At 44.0% G+C, this 22185-nt stretch overlaps 1 protein-coding gene across 1 annotated transcript in view; it reads left to right on the forward strand.

Annotated features, from left to right (window-relative positions):
* LOC124788714 overlaps positions 1 to 22185 on the forward strand; it is a 321758-nt gene that overhangs the window by 98343 nt on the left and 201230 nt on the right. The window contains exon 4 of the mRNA XM_047255991.1: positions 119 to 145. Within this exon, the coding sequence (XP_047111947.1) occupies positions 119 to 145 (27 nt within the window). The remainder of the gene's footprint in view (positions 1 to 118; positions 146 to 22185) is intronic.

Consider the following 22185-nt stretch of genomic DNA (forward strand, 5'->3'; position numbering starts at 1 on the left):
GACTTGATTTCTGTAGGATCTTTGTCTGGACTCTTTTTGATTATTATTACATTTGCTTTTTTCCAAATTGCTAGGAATTTCCCGAGTTGTAAGCACTCGTTGTACAACTTAGTGAGAGGAGCTACGAGCTGGGGGGCAAGGAATTGCACCACTTCCGCAGTAATGCCGTCCGGGCCAGGAACTTTGCCCTTTTTAAGGGCCTTTATTTGGGCAGCGACTTCCTCTTCAGAGAAGGGGTAAGTTCTTGTGTTATTGTTGTAGTCCCTTTGGTCTTCTCTTCTTATTCCTTTCTGTTCATCTGTCTCATTTTCTTCCACGTCGTCAGGCAACAGGACCCGGAGGAGGGCCTCGGCAGTTTCCTGCCACGTGCCCGTCATCCGGTCCCCGTCCCTGACTGTGGAAAGCACCATAGGTGATCTTATTTTCTCTCTTACTAACTTGTATGGGACTCCCCAAGGGTCCATAGCCAATTGGCTTTTTACGTAACTTTCCCAACTTCTGAGTCTGACAGCCCTGAGCTCCTGTTGGAATTGATCCTTGCTCTCTCTGTAGATCTGTAACCATCTTTGTTTCTCTCTCCAGACGGCACTCCGCTGGTAGTACCTCCTCGCCCTCCTTACAGCCTGGCGCATCTGTTCTAATTCAGCCGACCATGGTGTGGGGGTGGCCGCGACGGCTCTCCTCCTGGTTGGTACCGCGGCTCGCACTGCCCTGGTGATAGCCTGTACCAGCTCTTCGGCGTATTCATCTACGTTTTCATCACCCTCCAGCAATGTCGGGATGTTGCACTCCTCCGCGAGACGGTCCCAGTTGGCTTTGTTATAATTGAACTGCAGCTCCCACCCCATGTCCCTGTGGCACTCCCTTTCCCCAATGTTGAAAGAAATTAAGTTATGGTCACTGGTGGTTGCTCTGTCCCACACTTTCCAGTTGTTGACTTTTGTGATGAGGTTTGGTGTTACCAACGTCACATCTATATTTGTGCCATCTCCCCCGCCGCCTGTATAGGTGGGGGGTTCCCTTGTTGGTTTGCAACCACCAGTTGTAATGCCATTATCGTCTCTTCGGCCTTTAGCCCTCGATCATCGTGAGTGCCACTGAACCAAAGGGGGGACTTTGCATTTATGTCTGCCGTCACTATCGTCCGGCGTCCCCGCAGTGCCGTGGTAACCTGTGTGAGTATCTCCAAAAACTCATCTATTTCTCGCCCATATTGGAAGTAAATGTTTGAGATGTAGATCACTCCTCTCGTTGTTTGGAGTTCCACGACATTGCAGTGTTCGCTCGAGAACTGCGCGAGGACCGTGGTTCTGAATGATTTGTTAGTGATTATTATTGCGGCTTTTGGTTCTACTCCGGTGTATATCATTTGCCAATTGGCAGCCATGTATGGGATTCGTCCCGCTTGAGAGTACGGTTCCTGTAGACAGAGTACATCTAGACTCTTCTCTTCCACCACCCTCCGAAGTTCCTGCAAGACTAGTTTACTGTTGTGTGCGTTTATCTGACCCACGTTTATTTGGTTCACGTGGGAAGTAGGTATGAATATGTGATTCTGGCCAGTTTTTGGATCAGTCGTGAGCTACTCTACCATTGGTTATTACTGCTTGATGATATAGTTCTTCTATGTTGAAATTCTCGTTATGTCTTTGAAATACCTTTTTAACTAGATCTCGCAGGGCTCCGAAGTCGGTGGGGAGATTCATTGTCTTGAGCTGGATTCTATCCACAGCCTCCATTACTGGGAAGGTGACATCTCTGCCATATTCATGGCCGACACGTACCACATGTCTTAGTGCCGTGGTGAGGATTGCCGGCTCCTCCAATCTGGAGAGTTGCAGTGCATGCTCCAGGTTGGGGTATATTCGTTGGGGGTCTATTCCCATTCCTCTCTGGGTTGGTGAATCAGGGGATGAGTTTGTGCTAGTCACTTCATCAAACTGGACTTGTGCGGTATTTTCTGATTCTTTACTATGTGGAAGTGAACTCCCAGGTACAGGATGCCTTCGTGGCCGAGAAGGTTCTTGGTTCGACCCAGGTCCCCAGCAGGGAGGAGAGGGAGCTTCTTCTTCGCACGGATCTGTTTGTACACATACATCTTTCATTATTATAACCATACACCCATTTGCGTCTTATTGATCAAACTCGGTTCTTCTTTGTTTAATGTATTCGGAGGTCCTTGTTTCATTTTATTTAGAACTGCGTCAAACTCGCGAACACTGTAATCGTTAGTTTTTGCTTCTTGTATCATGCTATAAATTTCTTTTTGAACATTACGCTCTAAGGGTAGCTTTAACATTCTGTGTATCACTTTCTATGAGTCTAATCACTGCATTACCTAAAGAAAGCTGTGGATCCACCCTTTCCTGTCTATTTGACTTAATTACCATGGCTACAGGCGGTCTCACAGTGAGTTAAGCTGATAACTCTAGGGGTAACTAATTTTTTGTCCCTTGTGCTTACTCTAAGAAGAAACGTGACTGTCTTTAGGAATACAAAACACGAGGCCACTGATCATAACTTCTGTAGTAATAAAAGTAAGAAGACGCTGCTCTGCCCCAAACACAAGAGCCTACTATTTGTTTATCCTCATAGCGAGATAATAAGAATTCCCGAAAGGGCACATACCCTTCAAGGTATACTGCATAAAACTCATCACATAGTCTCATTAAGGTCTCGAATGTGAATAAGGTTTTTTATGGAATGAGACTATGTTTTCTTCTAGCATTTCATTTATCGTACAATGTTGTTTCCTGTTCTTCGATGAATGTGCACGGAAAAAGTTTGCTATTTTCTAAAACAGGTTTCATGACCATGTCTTTGTTTTCGATGAAACTGTATTTCTATCACCAAATTAATTCTTAGATGGAAATATTTCCCACAAGCTTCGCCAGTTGTTATGTCAAGAAGTCTCACTTTTCTAAGGTTTCCTCCATGTTACTTTCACCCTGTTTTCTCGCAAGTGCTCCATATACGCCTGTTGCACTAACAAACAAATTACAACACTCCGAAATTAAGTTCGTGTACCGAAAAAGTAAGTGAAACAGGTAACTTATTGCTTCCCCGAAACGCACTGTAGTTTTGAATCGAAATTCCCTAAGCGCTCTTTATTCCTAGTTTACACTGCAGGAAGCGACAGGTGCTTCCATTAGCGCTAGAGTTTAGAAACAGCTCTTGTCCGATACAATCCTTTGTCTGATACTAGCCGATTTTCTCCTATGATGCCCGCATGTGTACGTGCGCGATCTCCAGTTACGAAGGGAAGGAATAAGTAATATTTTTCGCTGTTTTACCGCTTCCGCTACGTGGTTCATGCACTGTAGGTAATAGCTAAAGGCAACGTTTGACTGTCTCTAAAAGAGAAATACTGACCGATTTATTCCGCTGCGCCACACCGCACGTCGCCTTTGATGCACAGTGAGGCTAGCAAATTGCAGTGCGTTGATTGATAACGCTGTTCCCAGCGGCCATACGCACGGGAAATTGCTTTGCGCGGTGACATCGACACAGAGCTCCATACACATGACACTGCTCCTGCGCGGTCGCGGCCCACCTCTTTGATATACTGCTTCAAAGCGAATCGTAGAGCGACAGAATCAAAACAGACTGCCTCCTCCAGTGTCGCCGGAGGACATACTTCCCTGAACAGCAGAACAGTAATGACCGCAGCTTTTATAACTATTAGCGAGGCAAGATTATACTGAAACTGTGTCGGATGTCCTCCAGTGGAGATTAGTGGGTCAGAGTGAATCAAAAGCAGTTCGTTGTCAGAAGAAGCGGTTATTTATTTCCCAACAATGTTTACTGAAGCATCGAAGGCTGTGCTTGTGCTGTGTTGTATATGAAGTACCACTGGGCTGTGGCAGTCAGTTTAGCCTGGTCTGCCCGGATCTCCAGCATTTCGTCATCGTCATTTGTCTCTTTATAGCCTTCTGCGAGACCGTGACAGTTAAATCTCCTAGTACAACTTTAATGTTTTTTTAATGGAAATTTCCAGGCTCCGTAAATTTGAACCTCGCACTGGGTGGTTTGTACACGGATGTTACAGTACATAAATGTAGCTCAATAGTTAAAATTTCTATATTTTCTTCGCAGGTCAAAGCACAGGAGCATACGTCTAAGTTCGGTTTCACAAATATAGCACTTCCGTACCTTTCGTGTGGTCTCTCAGGAACTAATTTCATGCCCTGTATTCTTGGTCTATGGCTATTTGGTATTCTGTGTGTTTCTTGTAACACTAAAACATCACAGTTGTTCCGTTTGCACATGTCAGATAATAAAATTTCTTTATTTATAGATAAGCCTTCAATATTGCAGGAAGTTGTCACTAGTGATGGTCTTGTTAAAGGCCTTTTTTGGGGCTCTTCGGAGAGCTGTTTTGGCATCTTTAGTTTTGGTGCTCCGGTGTTTGCAGGATTGCCGACTCTAGGTCGTTCCCAGGGGACGCCCGATTGCTTGTTGTTCGTGTGGTGAACCCAATCTTCGTGGAGGCTCCTGCAGTGTCCCGCAAGAGGCAATTGATTTCTCGACAAGCCATTCACTAAAACCGAGCCTGGCTGGACCCCTGCCGCAATCTGCCGTGTATGGCTGGACTTTCCTCGCTTCCTTACGAAGAACTGTCGTCCTGTGAAGATGGAGTCAGTGAGCCAGGTTGGATGTCCTGGGCACCCTATTTTATCTGGAGGATCATGCCCACGTCGGGGACGCGCTGGATGGGATTGGTGGGCGTCGTACCCACGGACGGACCTGCACCAAATGTGGAGGTGACGCTGATAGCGTGATGACCTTGCAATATCCGTATAGTCTGCCGGCGATGCTGGCTTCGCTGCTGCTCAAGGTACTACTGCCGACTCTACCATAGTCGTAGGTGGCTGGCTCGCGATCGGTTCTGTGGTATCATAGATCGATACCACCCTCATCGGCGCCTCACAGTTGGCAACGGAAACCCACGTTTCCGTCAGGCCCCGACAGTGGTCTGGCGGGGATCCAATGATGCGTGCAAACCGATCCACAACTTCAGCATTTCTAAGTGCTCCCTCTGCCACCGTGATATAGGATAGCCGGCGCAGCTGCAAGGCCCAGTGTCTGTCGCAGTCTTCTTCAGTCTTCAATCTTAGTCAGCCTTTGACACTTCACTCGTACATTAGTAGACGTAGCCCCGCATTATATGACGCCCTTCACTTAGCTTCTTTCAGCAGCTGAATTTTATTGCTGTTTGTTCTTTTTAATGCTTTTTCGCAACACTTGGAGAACGCAAGTTAAGTGAAACTTCTGTACCATATTTACGTGTTCACCAATCATTTCTGTTCCTGCCCAGCGTCCCTTCGGCGGCAGCTGCCGCACAACACTGTAACTCACCCTCCGTTGTGTACGAAGTAGTGCACAACAGGTCCAGAGTAAGGTGGAGGAGGCAACTAGGTAGAACCTCAGAGCTGCGTCTGGCCGCCGGCGACTAGCTGTTGCGAACGCACTGAACCTTCGTGGCTGGAATGGCTCAGTTCGATCCTCGGCCTGGACCCCTGGCAGGCAGATAAAATTACAGCAAACGCCGACTCGATGACTCGCCAATTCGATGAGCGGATGTCTGGGCGGCCAGTATTTATACACACCAAAGCAGGTTTGTTTTGGTACGGCTGCCGCAAATTTCACGCACGCCATATGATTAAGGGTCAATGATTTTGGTAACCAGCTGGTCACCGACAGGTAAATTTTGGCGTATAAGCGACGCCGTGGCGTAACGCCACGCCAGCACATTACAGCACATTACAGGTAGTTCCTACCTGTGACAATGAGACCTCTGACTGGTATCACGCTCTTACATTACATACATCGTTATTGGAACCAACAATTCCTTCAGTTCTTCGTACAAATATATAAATTATTCACACGTCAGTGATCTGTAACTCCTCTAAAATAAGTCCTGAACTAATAAGTAAGAGGTAAAGTGTCCTCCCTATTCGCCTAGAATATTTCTCATCTTATATCATGATAGCATCAAACACTGTACCCCTCGTGCCACTCTGTGAACAAGTACACATAGACAACAGAAGTCGTGGGATACCCTCTAATATCGTGTCGGAGTTCCTGTTGGCTGTCGTAGTGCAGCAGCTCGTCGTGGCGTGGACTCAACAAGTCGGTAAAGTCCCCTGCAGAAATACTGAGCAATTCTGCGCCTATAGCAGTCCATAATTGCTAAAGTGTTGCCTGTGCAGGGCTTGCGCACCAACTGACTTTTCGATTTTGTCCCAAAAATATTCGATGGGATTCACGCCGGGCGATCTGAGTGGCCTAATCAGTCCCTAGAATTGTGCAGAATGTTCATCAAACCATTCACGAACAATTGTTGCCCAGAAGTATGGAGTACTGTCACCCATAAAAATACCATAAATGTTTGAGAACATGAATTCCATGAATGGCTGCAAATGGTCTTCAAGTAGCCAAACATTATTACTACATTATAACTTGTAGCCAATCGTCGGTTCAGTTCTATATAAACATAATCCACACCATTCTGGAGCCACCATCCGCTTGCACAGTGCATGTTGACAACTTTACTCCACGGTTTCAAGGAGTCTACGCCACTCTCGAACCCTACCATCAGCTCTTACCAGCTGAAATAGGAGCTCATCTGACTAGGCCACGGTTTCTCAGTAGTCAAGAATCCAACCGCTGTGATCTCAAGCCCAGGAGAGGCACTGCAGGCGATGTCGTGCAGCTAGCAGAAAAATTCTTGGGGCTCGTCTGCTCCCATAGCCCATTAACGCCAAATTTCGCCGCACTATTCCAGCGGATACACTCTTCGTACGTCTCACATTGATTTCCGCGGTTATTTCACGCAGTGTTGCTTGTCCATTAACAACTCTACTCAAACGCCGCTGCTCTCGATCGTTAGGCCGTCAACCACTGCGATGTCCATGGTGAGAGATAATTCCTCGAAATTTGGTAATCTCTGCTCATTCTTGACAGTGTAGGTCTCGGAATGTTGCATTCCCTAACGATTTCCTAAATGGAGGGTCTCGCGAGCCTAGTTCCAACTACCTTCTGCGTTCAAAGTTTGTTAATTCCCATCACACGGCCATCATCACGTCGAAAACCATTTGACATGAACTACTTGAGTAAAATGATAGGCCGACCGCGGTGGTCTAGCGGTTCTAGGCACTCAGTCCGGAGCCGCGTGACTGCTACGGTCGCAGGTTCAAATTCTGCCTCGGGCATGGATGTGTGTGATGTCCTTAGGTTAGATAGGTTTAAGTAGTTCTAAGTTCTAGGGGACTGATGACCATAGATGTTAAGTCCCATAGTGCTCAGAGCCATTTGAACCATTTAAAATGATAGCTCCGCCAGTGCATTGCCCGTTTATATCTTGTGCACGCGACACTACCGCCTTCCGTACATATACATATCACTCACTCATGACTTTTGACACTTGCAGAAAGATTGTACGAGTCACCTAAAGAGACACTACAGCAGTTTCTCGTCATAACCTTGTGCACTGGCTGATAGTTGTATGGATGGTATACCTTGTGAAGACATAGAAACTTACGCCCAGACACTTGTGGTAAATGTACACAAGGTAGATAAGTATTGCGTATGTATCTGTGCACGCCAAGAAAATGTCGGCTATTGAACACTTTTGTCGCAGTGCTGGCCTTTCTAAGCTGTCATCAACCTTCATCAAACTACATTATTTGTATAAACCTTCATCCGGCGTACAAGCAGAAATGAATTTTCCTTATCAATGAAAGTGTGCTGAATACTGACATTTCCCCACCAAGTGAATTAAGTAAGAGAGGCCGTTTGAGATGTTTTATGAATGGAAAAGGGATTCTCTCTTCTGAAAAAATTTCCAATTTACCAAATAACAAATTTCCTTGTAGCTAAGAGAATTTTCGTTAATACATTATTTCCATGCACTGCTCCCTCATAAACGGGAAGCCAGAATTCTCCTCCACCCTGGTGCACCAGGGTTATGACAAATCATGACTCAGACAAATGTTCCGGGGGTTTGATACTAGGTTAGCAAACGTAGAGTCAGAGTTCGCTGTTACTTCAGGCAAGAGGTTTTTAATAGGCACAAGTAGATCCTATATACCCCTGATTATGCCAGATGAAGAACACACGATTCCATCGTAGTTTCAAATTCACATTAAGCTTGATGTCCCTTCGCTATCGACGACGGGTTAGGTTGGGCCATGACAGAGGCATAGATGGAAGCATGTAGAAAGTCTGCCATCAAAAATGGTTCAAATGGCTCTGAGCACTATGGGACTTAACATCTGAGATCATCAGTCCCCTCGAACTTAGAACTACTTAAACCTAAGCAACCTAAGGACATCACACACATCCATGCCCAAGGCAGGATTCGTACCTGCGACCGTAGCGGTCGACCGGTTCCAGACTGACGCGCCTAGATCCGCTCGGCCACACTGGCTGGCAGTCTGCCATCGGTAACGTTTCTAACACCAGTATTTTGATTTTAGTTGAAGGTTCATATGGTTCAAATGGCTCTGAGCACTATGGGACTTAACATCTGTAGTCATCAGTCCCCTAGAACTTTTATTTTTTATTTTTTTTGTCATCAGTCTACTGACTGGTTTGATGCGGCCCGCCACGAATTCTTTTCCTGTGCTAACCTCCTCATCTCAGAGAAGCACTTGCAGCCTACGTCCTCAATTATTTGCTTGACGTAATCCAATCTCTGTCTTCCTCTACAGTTTTTGCCCTCTACAGCTCCCTCTAGTACCATGGAAGTCATTCCCTCGTGTATTAGCAGATGTCCTATCATCCTGTCCCTTCTCCTTATCAGTGTTTTCCACATATTCTTTTCCTCTCCGATTCTGCGTAGAACCTCCTCGTTCCTTACCTTATCAGTCCATCTAACTTTTAACATTCGTCTACAGCAACACATCTCAAATGCTTCGATTCTCTTCTGTTCCGGTTTTACCACAGTCCATGTTTCACTACCTTACAATGCTGTACTCCAGACGTACATCCTCAGAAATTTCTTCCTCAAGTTAAGGCCGGTATTTGATATTAGTAGACTTCTCTTGGCCAGAAATGCCTTTTTTCCATAGCGAGTCTGCTTTTGATGTCCTCCTTGCTCCGTCCGTCATTGGTTATTTTACTGCCTAGGTAGCAGAATTCCTTCATTGACTTCGTGACCATCAATCCTGATGTTAAGTTTCTCGCTGTTCTCATTTCTACTACTTCTCATTACCTTCGTCTTTCTCCGATTCACACTCAAACCATACTGTGTACTCATTAGACTGTTCATTCCGTTCAGCAGATCATTTAATTCTTCTTCACTTTCACTCAGGATAGCAATGTCATCAGCGAATCGTATCACTGATATCCTTTCACCTTGTATTTCAATTCCACTCCTGAACCTTTCTTTTATTTCCATCATTGCGTCCTCGATGTACTGATTGAAGAGCAGGGGCGAAGGGCTACAGCCTTGTCTTACACCCTTCTTAATACGAGCACTTCGTTCTTGACGTCCACTCTTATTGTTCCCTCTTAGTTGTTGTACATATTGTATATGACCCGTCTCTCCCTATAACTTACCCCTACTTTTTTCAGAATCTCGAACAGCTTGCACCATTTTGTATTGTCGAACATTTGTTTCCAGGTCGACAAATCCTATGAAAGTGTCTTGATTTTTCTTTAGCCTTGCTTCCATTATTAGCCGTAACGTCAGAATTGCCTCTCTCGTCCCTTTATTTTTCCTAAAGCCAAACTGATCGTCACCTAGCGCATTCTCAATTTTCTTTTCCATTCTTCTGTATATTACTCTTGTAAGCAGCTTCGATGCATGAGCTGTTAAGCTGATTGTGCGATAATTCTTGCATTGTCAGCTCTTGGCGTCTTCGGAATTGTGTAGATGATGCTTTTCCGAAAGTCAGATGGTATATCGCCAGACTCATATATTCTACACATCAACGTGAATAGTCGTTTTGTTGCCACTTCCCCCAATGATTTTAGAAATTCTGATGGAATGTTATCTACCCCTTCTGCCTTATTTGACCGTAAGTTCTCCAAAGCTCTTTTAAATTCCGATTCTAACACTGGATCCCCTATCTCTTCTAAATCGACTCCTGTTTCTTCTTCTATCACATCAGACAAATCTTCACCCTCATAGAGGCTTTCAATGTATTCTTTCCACCTATCTGCTCTCTCCTCTGCATTTAACAGTGGAATTCCCGTTGCACTCTTAATGTTACCACCGTCGCTTTTAAAGTCACCAAAGGTTGTTTTGACGTTCCTGTATGCTGAGTCTGTTCTCCAGACAATCGTATCTTTTTCGATGTCTTCACATTTTTCCTGCAGCCATTTCGTCTTAGCTTCCCTGCACTTCCTATTTATTTCATTCCTCAGCGACTTGTATTTCTGTATTCCTGATTTTCCCGGAACATTTTTGTACTTCCTCCTTACATCAATCAACATGGTTTCTTCGCAGCTACCTTCTTTGTACCTATGTTTTCCTTGCCAACTTCTGTGATGGCCCTTTTTAGAGATGTCCATTCCTCTTCAACTGTACTGCCTACTGCCCTATTCCTTAATGCTGTATCTATAGCGTTAGAGAACTTCAGACGTATCTCGTCATTCCTTAGTACTTCCGTATCCCACTTCTTTGCGTATTGATTCTTCCTGACTAATGTCTTGAACTTCAGCCTACCCTTCATCACTACTATATTGTGATCTGAGTCTATATCTGCTCCTGGGTACGCCTTACAATCCAGTATCTGATTTCGGAATATCTGTCTGACCATGATGTAATCTAATTGAAATCTTCCCGTATCTCCCGGCCTTTTCCAAGTATACCTCCTCCTCTTGTGATCCTTGAACAGGGTATTCGCTATTAGTAGCTGAAACTTGTTACAGAACTCAATTAGTCTTTCTCCTCTTTCATTCCTTGTCCCAAGCCCATATTCTCCCGTAACCTTTTCTTCTACTCCTTTCCCTACAACTGCATTCCAGTCGCCCATGACTATTAGATTTTCGTCCCCCTTTACATACTGCATTACCCTTTCAATATCCTCATACACTTTCTCTATCTGTTCATCTTCAGCTTGCGACGTCGACATGTATACCTGAACTATCGTTGTCGGTGTTGGTCTGCTGTCGATTCTGATTGGAACAACCCGGTCACTGAACTGTTCACAGTAACACACCCTCTGCCCTACCTTCCTATTCATAACGAATCCTACACCTGTTATACCATTTTCTGCTGCCCTTGATATTACCCGATACTCATCTGACCAGAAATCATTGTCTTCCTTCCACTTCACTTCACTAGAATGAGCCTTTGCATTTTCCTTTTCAGATTTTCTAGTTTCCCTACCACGTTCAAGCTTCTGACATTCCACGCCCCGACTCGTAGAACGTTATCCTTTCGTTGATTATTCAATCTTTCTGTCACGGTAACCTCCCCCATGGCAGTCCCCTCCCGGAGATCCGAATGGGGGACTATTCCGGAATCTTTTGCCAATGGAGAGATCATCATGACACTTCTTCAATTACAGTCCACATGTCCTGTGGATACACGTTACGTGTCTTCAATGCAGTGGTTTCCATTGCCTTCTGCAGCCTCATGTCGTTGATCACTGCTGATTCTTACACCTTTAGGGGCAATTTCCCAGCCCTAGGACAAGAGTGTGCCCTGAACCTCTATCCGCTCCTCCGCCCTCTTTGACAAGGCCGTTGGCAGAATGAGGCTGACTTCTTATGTCGGATGTCTTCGGCCGCCAAGTCTGCCATCAAAAATGGTTCAAATGGCTCTGAGCACTATGGGACTTAACATCTGAGATCATCAGTCCCCTAGAACTTAGAACTACTTAAACTTAACTAACCTAAGGACATCACGTACATCCGTGCCCGAGGCAGGATTCGAACCTGCGACCGGAGCGGTCACGCGGTTCCGGACTGAAGCGCCTAGACCGCACGGCCACACCGGCCGGCTTTAGTTGAAGGAAAAAATGCCATGTAAGGTCACATATAATTTACTGTATCTGTTATTGCACCCTGAGATGTTGAGTACATTGGTTCTGGTTTCACAGGATTTGATCTCTTTGTGGCCACATAGTGCCACCAACTCCTTGTTTGCTCAACGTTCCAGACTCCTCTAATTCTGCACTTAAAGTGCGTGTCAGAGTTCGAATCCCAGGTCGGCACAAAAATTTTCATAATATCTTTTCAGGCTTTAGCATGAGCACACCTGACTGTTGACGGAAATGCTTTGATTTTTAACGTCTCTTCATGCACGTGAATAACGGTATATGACGGATTCTACTACCAACGAGCCATAGATCTTTTCGTCACATCATTTCAAGTTCAAATATGCCACTCCTAGCTACTGCTAAAAAAGAATTCGATAGATAACGTGTCTTCTTGTGTAGTCAAAAACGACGTGTGCGGGGTTTGATTCCCAGTCATCACTGTACTCTTCGTGACGTCATGTCCAGTTCTGACATGCTCACATCTCACTTTTAGTGAAAGAAAAATGTATTTAATGTCTATTCGTGCCTAGAAAACAACAGCGATAGATACTGGGTTCGAATCCTGGGAGGGGAGTAACTATTCGTTTTACTCGTCACTGCAGTTTCAAACATCTAGCGACTGCTGAGAAAATTTCGATATATGGTCTTTGTCTGTGCTTAAATACCAACCTGATTAGGTGCTGTGTTCGAATCACTATCCAACACATGAATTACGTCAATTAATGATTGTTACTCACGAATGAAACCATATTTAACATCTTTTGTGGTTACTTAACAGGGATACAGTTTGCGGATAGTTGCCTGGTCCAATACAGAAATTCTCGTCATTAATTTGAAGTTCAGATTTGCTAAGAGAGAGCGGCTAGGAATGTCTTATATCACGTCCCTTCATGGTTAGCCAGCAATGACGATTAGTATTGTGGTGGAGTCTCACGACATATGAATAACTTTCACTTTTAATGTCACTTAATGTTAGATAACAAGCACGATAGGTGGTTTGCGAGCTGATGTATTAGAGTTACAGTCATTATTTGTTTCAGGTACTAATGACAGTGGTAAATGCAAATGTCATTTCCTGTAACAGTTTTGAGTTTACAAGCGTTAAGGACTGTCTCAGGTGTTTCCCGATATTTTTTGCATCATGGTATTAATTCACACCTGGAGCAATTGTCATACAGAACAGTGTATTCTAGTGGTAACTAGTCTTAACCATTTGGATAGTCAAATGTCTGTACTGAAACGAGATTAGAGGACCTGCAATACAGTTAATTTATGTGGGATGCATTAAACTCAGGTCAAATCTAATTCAGGCTATTCGGGTACTTTTGAGCTTAATAGTACATTTATAACTATGGGAATGATCAAGTGAATCAGATATATCGGAGTTCATGTCTGGATGGTCCAGTCGGTAAGGGCAAGGCACTGTTAGAGACTCGTGTCCCGGTGTAGCACCCCATTTTCACCCGCCATGAAGTTTCACAACTTCACAGAAGTGTCACAGATTAACTGTGAAAAATAATCAGCCAATTTTTTGTTCTGCCGTTTCTTCACTTAGGGTTAGCGTGGCCACTGCTTAAATTTTGAGTAAAAATCTTCAACAATAGCAGGCGAGGAATTTCAGCACAAAGCGGCACCCTCGCTTTGTCAACGTCTGGACAAAGAGAGCGGGGGAACGGAGAGTGTTTCGTGGAACTCATTTGTCTCTCGAGTGGAAAACTATACTAAAAATCGGGTGAAAGAGCAATGATCAACAGCATGAGGTTACAGATGGCAATGGAAGCCACTGCACTTCAGGAACATAATGTGAGGACTGTAATTCAAAAAGTTTCATGATGATGTCCCATTAAGATTCCATGTTAGTACCCTATTCAGATCTCTCGAAGGAGCCAGCCAATGGGAAGGTAACCATGAGCAAAACATTGAAAACCAATTAGAGAGTAACGTTTTACGAGTCAGAGCATGGATCCGTCTACATGAAATGTCAGTCAGATAATTAAAATGCGAAGAAGATAAGGACATCTGGCTATAGGAGTACACGGTAATATCAATAGCAGCTGAAAATAGTATGACCAGAACACGCTTCGTAATTAATAGGAAGGGAGGTCAGACAAACTGTTACAGTGAACAGTTCTGTTCATTAACAGCTTATTCAGAGCGTCTCATTTAGAGCATTATTTTCGTAAAATACGACAAGGGACTCTCGTGGAAACAATAGTGAAGAATTTTTGGGCTCAAAGTAAGGGTAGTGCAAAAATTACAACAGGATGCACTAAAGAATTAGAGGATGCACTAAAGAATTGTGGGGCCCTGTGATGTGATAATCGTATTATCTCCAGTGAGCTGCATTATCCAAGACCGCAGCATGAAGCGAAAAATGAGAGCCAGTATTATCCATTTAAAACTGGGATCTGGTAACCAGCGTAGGGAAAATTCTCCAGTTACTTAGAACGTTCCCTCTTCCCTTGATGTGGTTTAAAGGGAGCGAGCAATTAAGTCTGTGGTCCGGTCGACGTTGCTCCAGCTTTGATCAGTGTTCGATATCTCACGTTAAATTGCACCTCTGTTATTGCAGAAACTCTGGCACATGTAGTCTTAAAATGGTGCGAATGATGGCGAGAGAAGGAGAGAGAGAAAGAGCTCGTCTGCAATGCTTCCTTGCATAGATAAAGAGGAAACCATAGAGCAGCTATCCACATGAGAGCCACTGTGTGTGGTGCCAAGTGTGGGTGGGTGGCTTTATGTCCCAGCTGGATCCCGCCAAGATGAATGGAGTATGTAATGCTGCAGTGTCTGCAACCGGTATGTGTTAGTGTGGATCAGTTCCACGAGTGGACTGCACTTGCAACAAAGCAGTGCTGTTTATTCCCATTCCAGGCACCATTCCGTAGGCAGCTTGTGTAGCAAGTTGTTGGTCGTATTGTGTACAATGTTCTCATTCTCAGATGGGTCTTTTAGTGTGACTAATGTATATGAGAATGGTATTCCAGCATTAGTGACAAAAAATGCAGCGCAAGTTTTACATTTGGTAAGCAATTATCCTATTCTAAAAAATTTGTATTAAAGCAGACCTGTGTGAAGTTTCTTCGCACTGGATACCAGACATAGATTTAGCTCCAGTGCCCACGTAGTGAAATGATGGAAATATCTCTTTAAATTGAAAGAGTGTAGCGCACCAAGCAACTGATGCGCAGTTTATTCATATTTAATTTTTGTCGATTGAGTCTGCCTAGCTTCTTCCCTTGTTAATAATTTTTTTGGTAGTTTAAACTGGAAATTGAACCACACTCTACTGCCAGTTTGGGTCCATACTTAAGAAAGTATTATATAATTTAATTACTCCACACAGTTTTAATTAGACAAATATTAATTAATTTTGACCATATGCGTAGTTTCAAGCTTATGGAACTAACATACACCACTTCCAGACATGATAAGCACTGCTTAAAATAACTTATTTCTTTTACGAGGGTCGTCCACAAAGTAAGTCCCGTTTCTATTTGTATCCACGGCAGCGCTACGATCGCAGCTCCGAGCATGAGTGGCAGTTACTCTGACTCAAGGATAAGACATGTACGCCATTTTCAGATCGCTGCTGCCGACGTGTGCTTTGTAGTGCTTCTTTATAATGTCAGCCGTAATTGAAAATGCCGCCGCGTGTGGAATCAGATCTGTGATTCATTTTCTAAATGCAAAGAAAGTTAAACCAAAGGACATTCATCGGCAAATCTGCGAGGTTCACGGACAAAATGCTATGAGTGATTCAATGGTTAGAAGATGGGTCAGACTGTTAATGAAGGACGTGATCAAGTGCACGATGAAGAACGAAGTGGACGCCCGTCTGTGGTTACTGGGACAGAAAAGGCATTTTGCTGATTGATTTCTTACCACGAGGCCAAACAATCAATGCACATGGTTACTGCGAGAACAATACAGATCAAGCGCCGCGGATAACAGTCAAAAGGTGTTTCTTTCCCACGATAATGCTTGAACTCACACGGTGAATATGATCAAATAACTCTTACGGGAATGTCACTGGGACGCGTTTGATCATCCTCCGTACAGCCCGCACCTCTGTCATTGATGGTCAACATTTCAGCGATGATGAGGAGCTGAAATAACATGTTACCACATGGTTGAATACACAGGCGGCAACCTTCTGTGAAGAAGGCATACAAAAACTTGTGCCATGCTATGACAAGTGCCTACAAAATTTCGGAAGCTATGTGCAAAAGTAGTTTAACAGTTATAGAGTTTTGTAAAATAAATATTTTTTTCTGTATCTGTAAAGGTTTGTTCTATATAACCAAACGGAACTTACTTTGTAGACGACTCTCGTAGTAAATACTGCCATCTGTTGGATTCCAGGCAAAGCCTTTATTTGCAAAACCATTTATTTTTACACACGACCTTGCAGTAAGACCAAAACTCAAAAAAAAATTATTAACTTTGCAACACATTAAAACATCCACTTTAAAACTTCCAAAGCTTTCATCAACTTGGAAATTCCTTTAGGTAAACTTTTCAATACCGTCGGAGGTTCGAGTCCTCCCTCGGGCACGGGTGTGAGTGTTGTCCTTAGCATTAGTTACTTTAAGTTAGATTAAGTAGAGCGTAAGTCTAGGGACCGATGGCCTCAGCAGTTTTGTCCCTTAGTCCTTATCACTAATTTAAAAAAAAAAAAAAAAAAAAAAAAAAAAAAAAAAAACTTTAAGAAAACAAATATACACATTTATCAACAGATAAAATCACTTGACAGATTAGAAATGTATTGGCAAATAGGCCAATCCCTTTTAAAATAAGTGAAAATCAAGCACCTCACTTCCAAAAGAACTTAACTTATTGGACCATTAGCTGATACCACTTGCACATGCCACCTCTATGGTTGTTATTTCGGCCGTTCATCAACATAATTTCTGCACATAGTTATAATATATCCTGCAACTCAACATCTATTAAGCACTTATACCACCAAAGCAATGTAAATAAAATAGCTTGAGCCTTAATAACATCAAAGTTTGCCGTAGTTAGCTAATTTAAGGACCTGCCTTTTAATTTACCCAGAAACGATACTTAGCTAGAGAAGGAGCTAGACAAGTTAGTTCCCAAACTAACCGAGAGCTCTAAATACAGCACACAGAAACACAACATCTTAAATACGGGCGCAATTTAAAACAAATAATATGAATTACCAAAAACTTTCTTAACCACATTGTGCCCTTTTAAGACTAACCATATCATAGTTTCTCTAATATCTGAGCTGTAGCTTAGCGCGAGATATTGAACCCCGATCGACGATGGAGCAAGGTCGACTGTGGGACAGTCCAAATGGATTAAATATACATGTCGATATCATAAGCAGAATATGAAGAAAAAGAGCTCCAACAGCGACTGAGGAGGGTTGCTGCATTAAGGAAGCAGTCTTTTTTTTTTTTTTTTTTTCATTTATTGAATTTCAATTCCCCCCGAAGGGGGCGGGCTGGCAGCAGCTTAGTACGCCGCTCTTCAGCCGACAGATAAGGAAGCAGTCGGTTCAATTCTTGTTGATAGATACCGATTTATTTTTGACCTCTCTATCGAATGAGCACGTTATATGCCATATTAAAAATCTGTTTGTTTGTAACGGGAAATAAACCGGCACTTTCCGTCGACACTCGGCTCGCGTGAAAGAAGTGATGAGTAGTGTTTGTGCGGGCTGGCTCCAGATACACATTATGTGATCAAAAGTATCCGTACACCTGGCTGAAAATGACTTCGAAGTTCGTGGCGCCCTCCATCGATAATGTTGGGACTCAACATGATGTTGGCCCACCTTTAACTTTGACGACAGGTTCCACTCTCGCAAGCATACGTTCAGTCAGGTGCTGGAAGGTTTCTTGGGAAGTGCTGCACTGAGAAGAGGTATCGTTGTCGGTCGCTGAGGCTTGGCACGAGGTCGGCGTTCCAAGACATCCCAAAGGTGTTCTATAGGATTCAAGTCAGGACTCTGTGCAGGCCAGTCCATCACAGGGATGTTATTGTAGTGTAACCACTCCGCCACAGACCGTACATAATGAACAGGTGCTCGATCGTGCTGAAAGATGCAATCGCCATCCTCGAATTGCTCTTCAACAGTGGGAAGCAAGAAGGTGCTTAAAACGTCAATGTAGGCCTTTGCTGTGATAGTACCACGCAAAACAACAAGGTTTGCAAGCGCCCTGCATGAAAAACATGACCACACCATAACCCCACCGCCTCCTAATTTCATTGTCGGCACTACACACGCAGGCAGATGACGTTCATCTGGCATTCGCTATACCCAAGCCCTGCCATCGGTTCGCCACATTGTGTACCGTGATCCGTCACTCTACACAACGTTTTTCCACTGTTCAGTCGTCCAATGTTTACGCTCCTTACATCAAGCGAGGCGCCGTTTGGCATTTACTGGCTTATGAGCAGCTGCTCGACCATGAAATCCAAGTTTTCTCACCTCCCGCCTAATTGTCAGTAGTACTTGCAGTGGATCCTGATGCAGTTTGGAATTCCTGTGTGATGGTATGGATAGACGTCTGCCTATTACAAATTACGACCCTCTGCAACTGTCGGCGGTCTCTGTCAGTCAACTACGAGGTCGGCCTGTATGCTTTTGTGCTGTACGTGACCTTTCCCGTTTCCACTACACTACCACATCGGAAACAGTGGACCTATGGATGTTTAGGAGTGTGGAAATCTCGCGTACAGACGTATGACACAAGTGACACCAAATCATCTGACTACATTCGAAGTCCGTGAGTTCTGCAGAGCCCCCCATTCTGCTCTCTCACGATGTCTAGTGACTACTGAGGGCGCTGATATGGAGTACTTGGCAGTAGGTGGCAGAACAATGCGCATAATATGAAAAATGTATGTTGTTCAAAGATGGTTCAAATGGCTCTAAGCACTATGTGACTTAGCCTCTGAGATCATCAGTCCCCTAGACTTAGAAATACTTAAACGTAACTAACCTAAGGACATCACACACATCCATGCCCGAGGCAGGATTCGAACCTGCGACCGTAGCAGCAGCGCGGTTCCGGACTGAAGCGCCTAGAACCGCTCGGCCACAGCGGCCGGCTAAACGTATGTTGTCCGAATACTTTTGATCACATAGTGTACATTGCAAAAACGAAGCTGCGTACATCTGCTGAAACACCAGGTAAAATGAGCTTGACGACTGTTCGGAGGGACACCAACAGTATACATGGTGTTTCTAAGTCTTTGCAATAAACGTCTAGGGGTGATAGATTTTCTCATTAGGAACAACTTTTGTTAGACGCAAAACGCTCGCTGAGACTTCCGAGCGCCGCCAGGTGTCCTTTGGTATTCGCCATCTTTGGGACGACGAGATTTCACAGAACTAGCGGTGTCTACTAGCCTCCTGTGAAGCATACTACCTAACCCAGTAAATTTTAAAGTGATTTTCAGCAAAAAATAGGCATTTCTCTAAGTGGAGAAAGATATTTTAGAATCTAATCAGTAGGTTTAATTTGGCGGAATCTATTGCCTTCCATGCAAAGCAGATGCCTGAATGAAAGAGAATACACATTGCGCATGAACGTTACAGATTGTGTATATCCGGCCACATTACAGGGTCATAACTAAAAGCTATGAATAAAATCGTATACTTTATATACCAGGTATGTCTCCTGAGAGATATCATGCATATCCTCTGGCTTTCGTCAGGCATTTACAGATTCGCTTTTGCTGTGCGTAGCTGGAGTCAGCCCAACCAAGTATTGCACATGAGATCTTTAACGTGACGACCAGTGTCGATGGAAAGCATCGTATACTTTATATACCAGGTATGTCTCCTGAGAGATATCATGCATATCCTCTGGCTTTCGTCAGGCATTTACAGATTCGCTTTTGCTGTGCGTAGCTGGAGTCAGCCCAACCAAGTATTGCACATGAGATCTTTAACGTGACGACCAGTGTCGATGGAAAGCATCGTTGTGTTTCCTGTTGTAAACAAAGCTATTATTAAATCGTAATTTCACTTGCTCAATCGATAGAGAGGCCGAAAATTAGTCAAGTGCGATATTCGTTTTATCGATATGTGTTATCAGGAACAGTAAAGCACTGATCCAGCAGCGACAGCGCCGCCATGATGATGACTGCATACCACCATGCGACAGTGCTGTTCAGTTGTTTGTATATGGGGACAAACCCACGCTTTCCGTCGATACTGGGAGACATAGAGAGCATCACACTTCATGTATAAACAGTACAGCGATATAGGGCTATATCGCCAATGCCCGACATACCAGGCAGGCTGCTTGAATGTCAAAAAGAGGACAAGAAAGAAGACTGAAGCTGACAGAACACGAGGAAGCTGATCTGGCTACGACGCCAATGAATCCGCACAGTGGTGCGACACATATTGTCAAGGAATATGGACTCAGCAGACGAATGCCACTCGCATCTTGCATCGACAGAATTTCCATCCCTATCATCTGTCACTACGTCAGGCACTCGACGAATGTGATTTCGAACGTTCTACAGAATTTTGACGGTTTGTCCTTCAGCAACTGGGAGACGACCTTACCTTTTCCCAAGGTGTGCCCTTTACCGATGAAGTAACTTTGCTTCGTCAGGTGCAGCACCAACGGCCATGGAGCGTATCTTTATGGTGCGGCATCATAGGAAATTACAGTGTGGGACCTTATTCCATTATTTCATCTCAGATGTTCTAAATGGACATTCGTACACATACTTTCTGACGAACATTCCGCCGATTCTAGAAAAAAGGGATGGACATAATCCAAATAAAAGCCTTTTCGTTGCGGCGAATTCTTCTTATGAAATTTCAGTCACCAACTTTCTCCTCAGAATGAGAAAATATTTTGCTGACGCCGACCTACACAGAGAGAAACAATCATTACAGTAAAGTAAGGGAAATCTAAGCTCGCACAGAAAGATATAGGTGTTCGTTTTCTCCGCACGCTGTTCGAGTTTGGAATAACGGAGAATTATTGTGAAGTTGTTTCGATGAACCCTCTGCCACGCACATAAAAGGAATTTGCGGAGTATGCATGTAGATTTAGATCCATTTAAATGTAAAAGTTCATTTAACTGAGGGTAGAAATTCTCGAAAAATTGGTGTTAAACGCCTCTAAAAACACTGGTTACATCAAACATAAGAAGCTATTCGTCTATTTACATAGTCATAAAGGCGAAAACAAGCTTCGTCACTCATAAAATACTTCGTAGAGTCAAGTTTACCATCCATAATCTTCTTAAGCAATCAGTCGCAATACTTAATCATTATTTTCTCAGTTGGATGTAATGCCGCCAACGGCCTTGCCGCAGTGGTAACACCGGTTGCTGTCAGGTCACCGAAGTTAAGCATTGTAGGGCTGGGCTAGCACTTGGATGGGTGACCATCTGGCCTACAGAGGGCTGTTGGCAAGCGGGGTGCACTCAGCCCTTGTGAGGCAACCTGAGGAGCTACTTGATTGAGAAGTAGCGGCTCTGGTCTCGTAAACTGACATATGGCCGGGAGAGCGGTGTGCCTGCCACATTCCCCTCCATATCCACAGCCAATGACGCCTATGGGTGAGGATGACACGGCGGCCAGTCAGTGCCGCTGGGACTTCCAAGGCCTGTTCGAACGGAGTTTAGTTTTAGTTTTTAGGATGTAATGCCAGACACGTGCATCGTCGTAAGTCTTAAGTATAGAATAACAAGGTTTACAAAAGTCACCAAATAATTTGCAACCGCTTGTGGAGTTCGAAAAGGACTATTATGGTTAATCTTAGAATTGAAGACATCACCACTGAGTCACTATTTCGTCATCAGCTTCTTGTCGTTTCTGTCGCAATAATGCTGGACTTAGGAAATAGCACTTGAAAAATTCCACGAGTCTACGGTTGTAAGCTTGAACTATGCGCACCCTTCTATTCGCAAAATACAGAGTATTTTAGTTGAATAGCTCACAGGATGCCAAAAAGGAACCATTCACAGCACTTTTCATGCGACAAGCTACAACTGAAACTACGACAATGAACCACGCCCGCTACGTCATGGAAATCCGCCGATCAGGAAACAGTAAAATCATGTGTTGCTTACGGAATGGGGCCAGTTTTATCTTGGGATTAACACTGTAATCAAAATTCACATACGTTTCGTTGCAGCAAGATATTTGAGAATACTATCCCTACATGAAATATTTTGG

Source organism: Schistocerca piceifrons, chromosome 3, assembly GCF_021461385.2.
Source record: "Schistocerca piceifrons isolate TAMUIC-IGC-003096 chromosome 3, iqSchPice1.1, whole genome shotgun sequence".
NCBI classification, from domain to species: Eukaryota; Metazoa; Arthropoda; class Insecta; order Orthoptera; family Acrididae; genus Schistocerca; species Schistocerca piceifrons.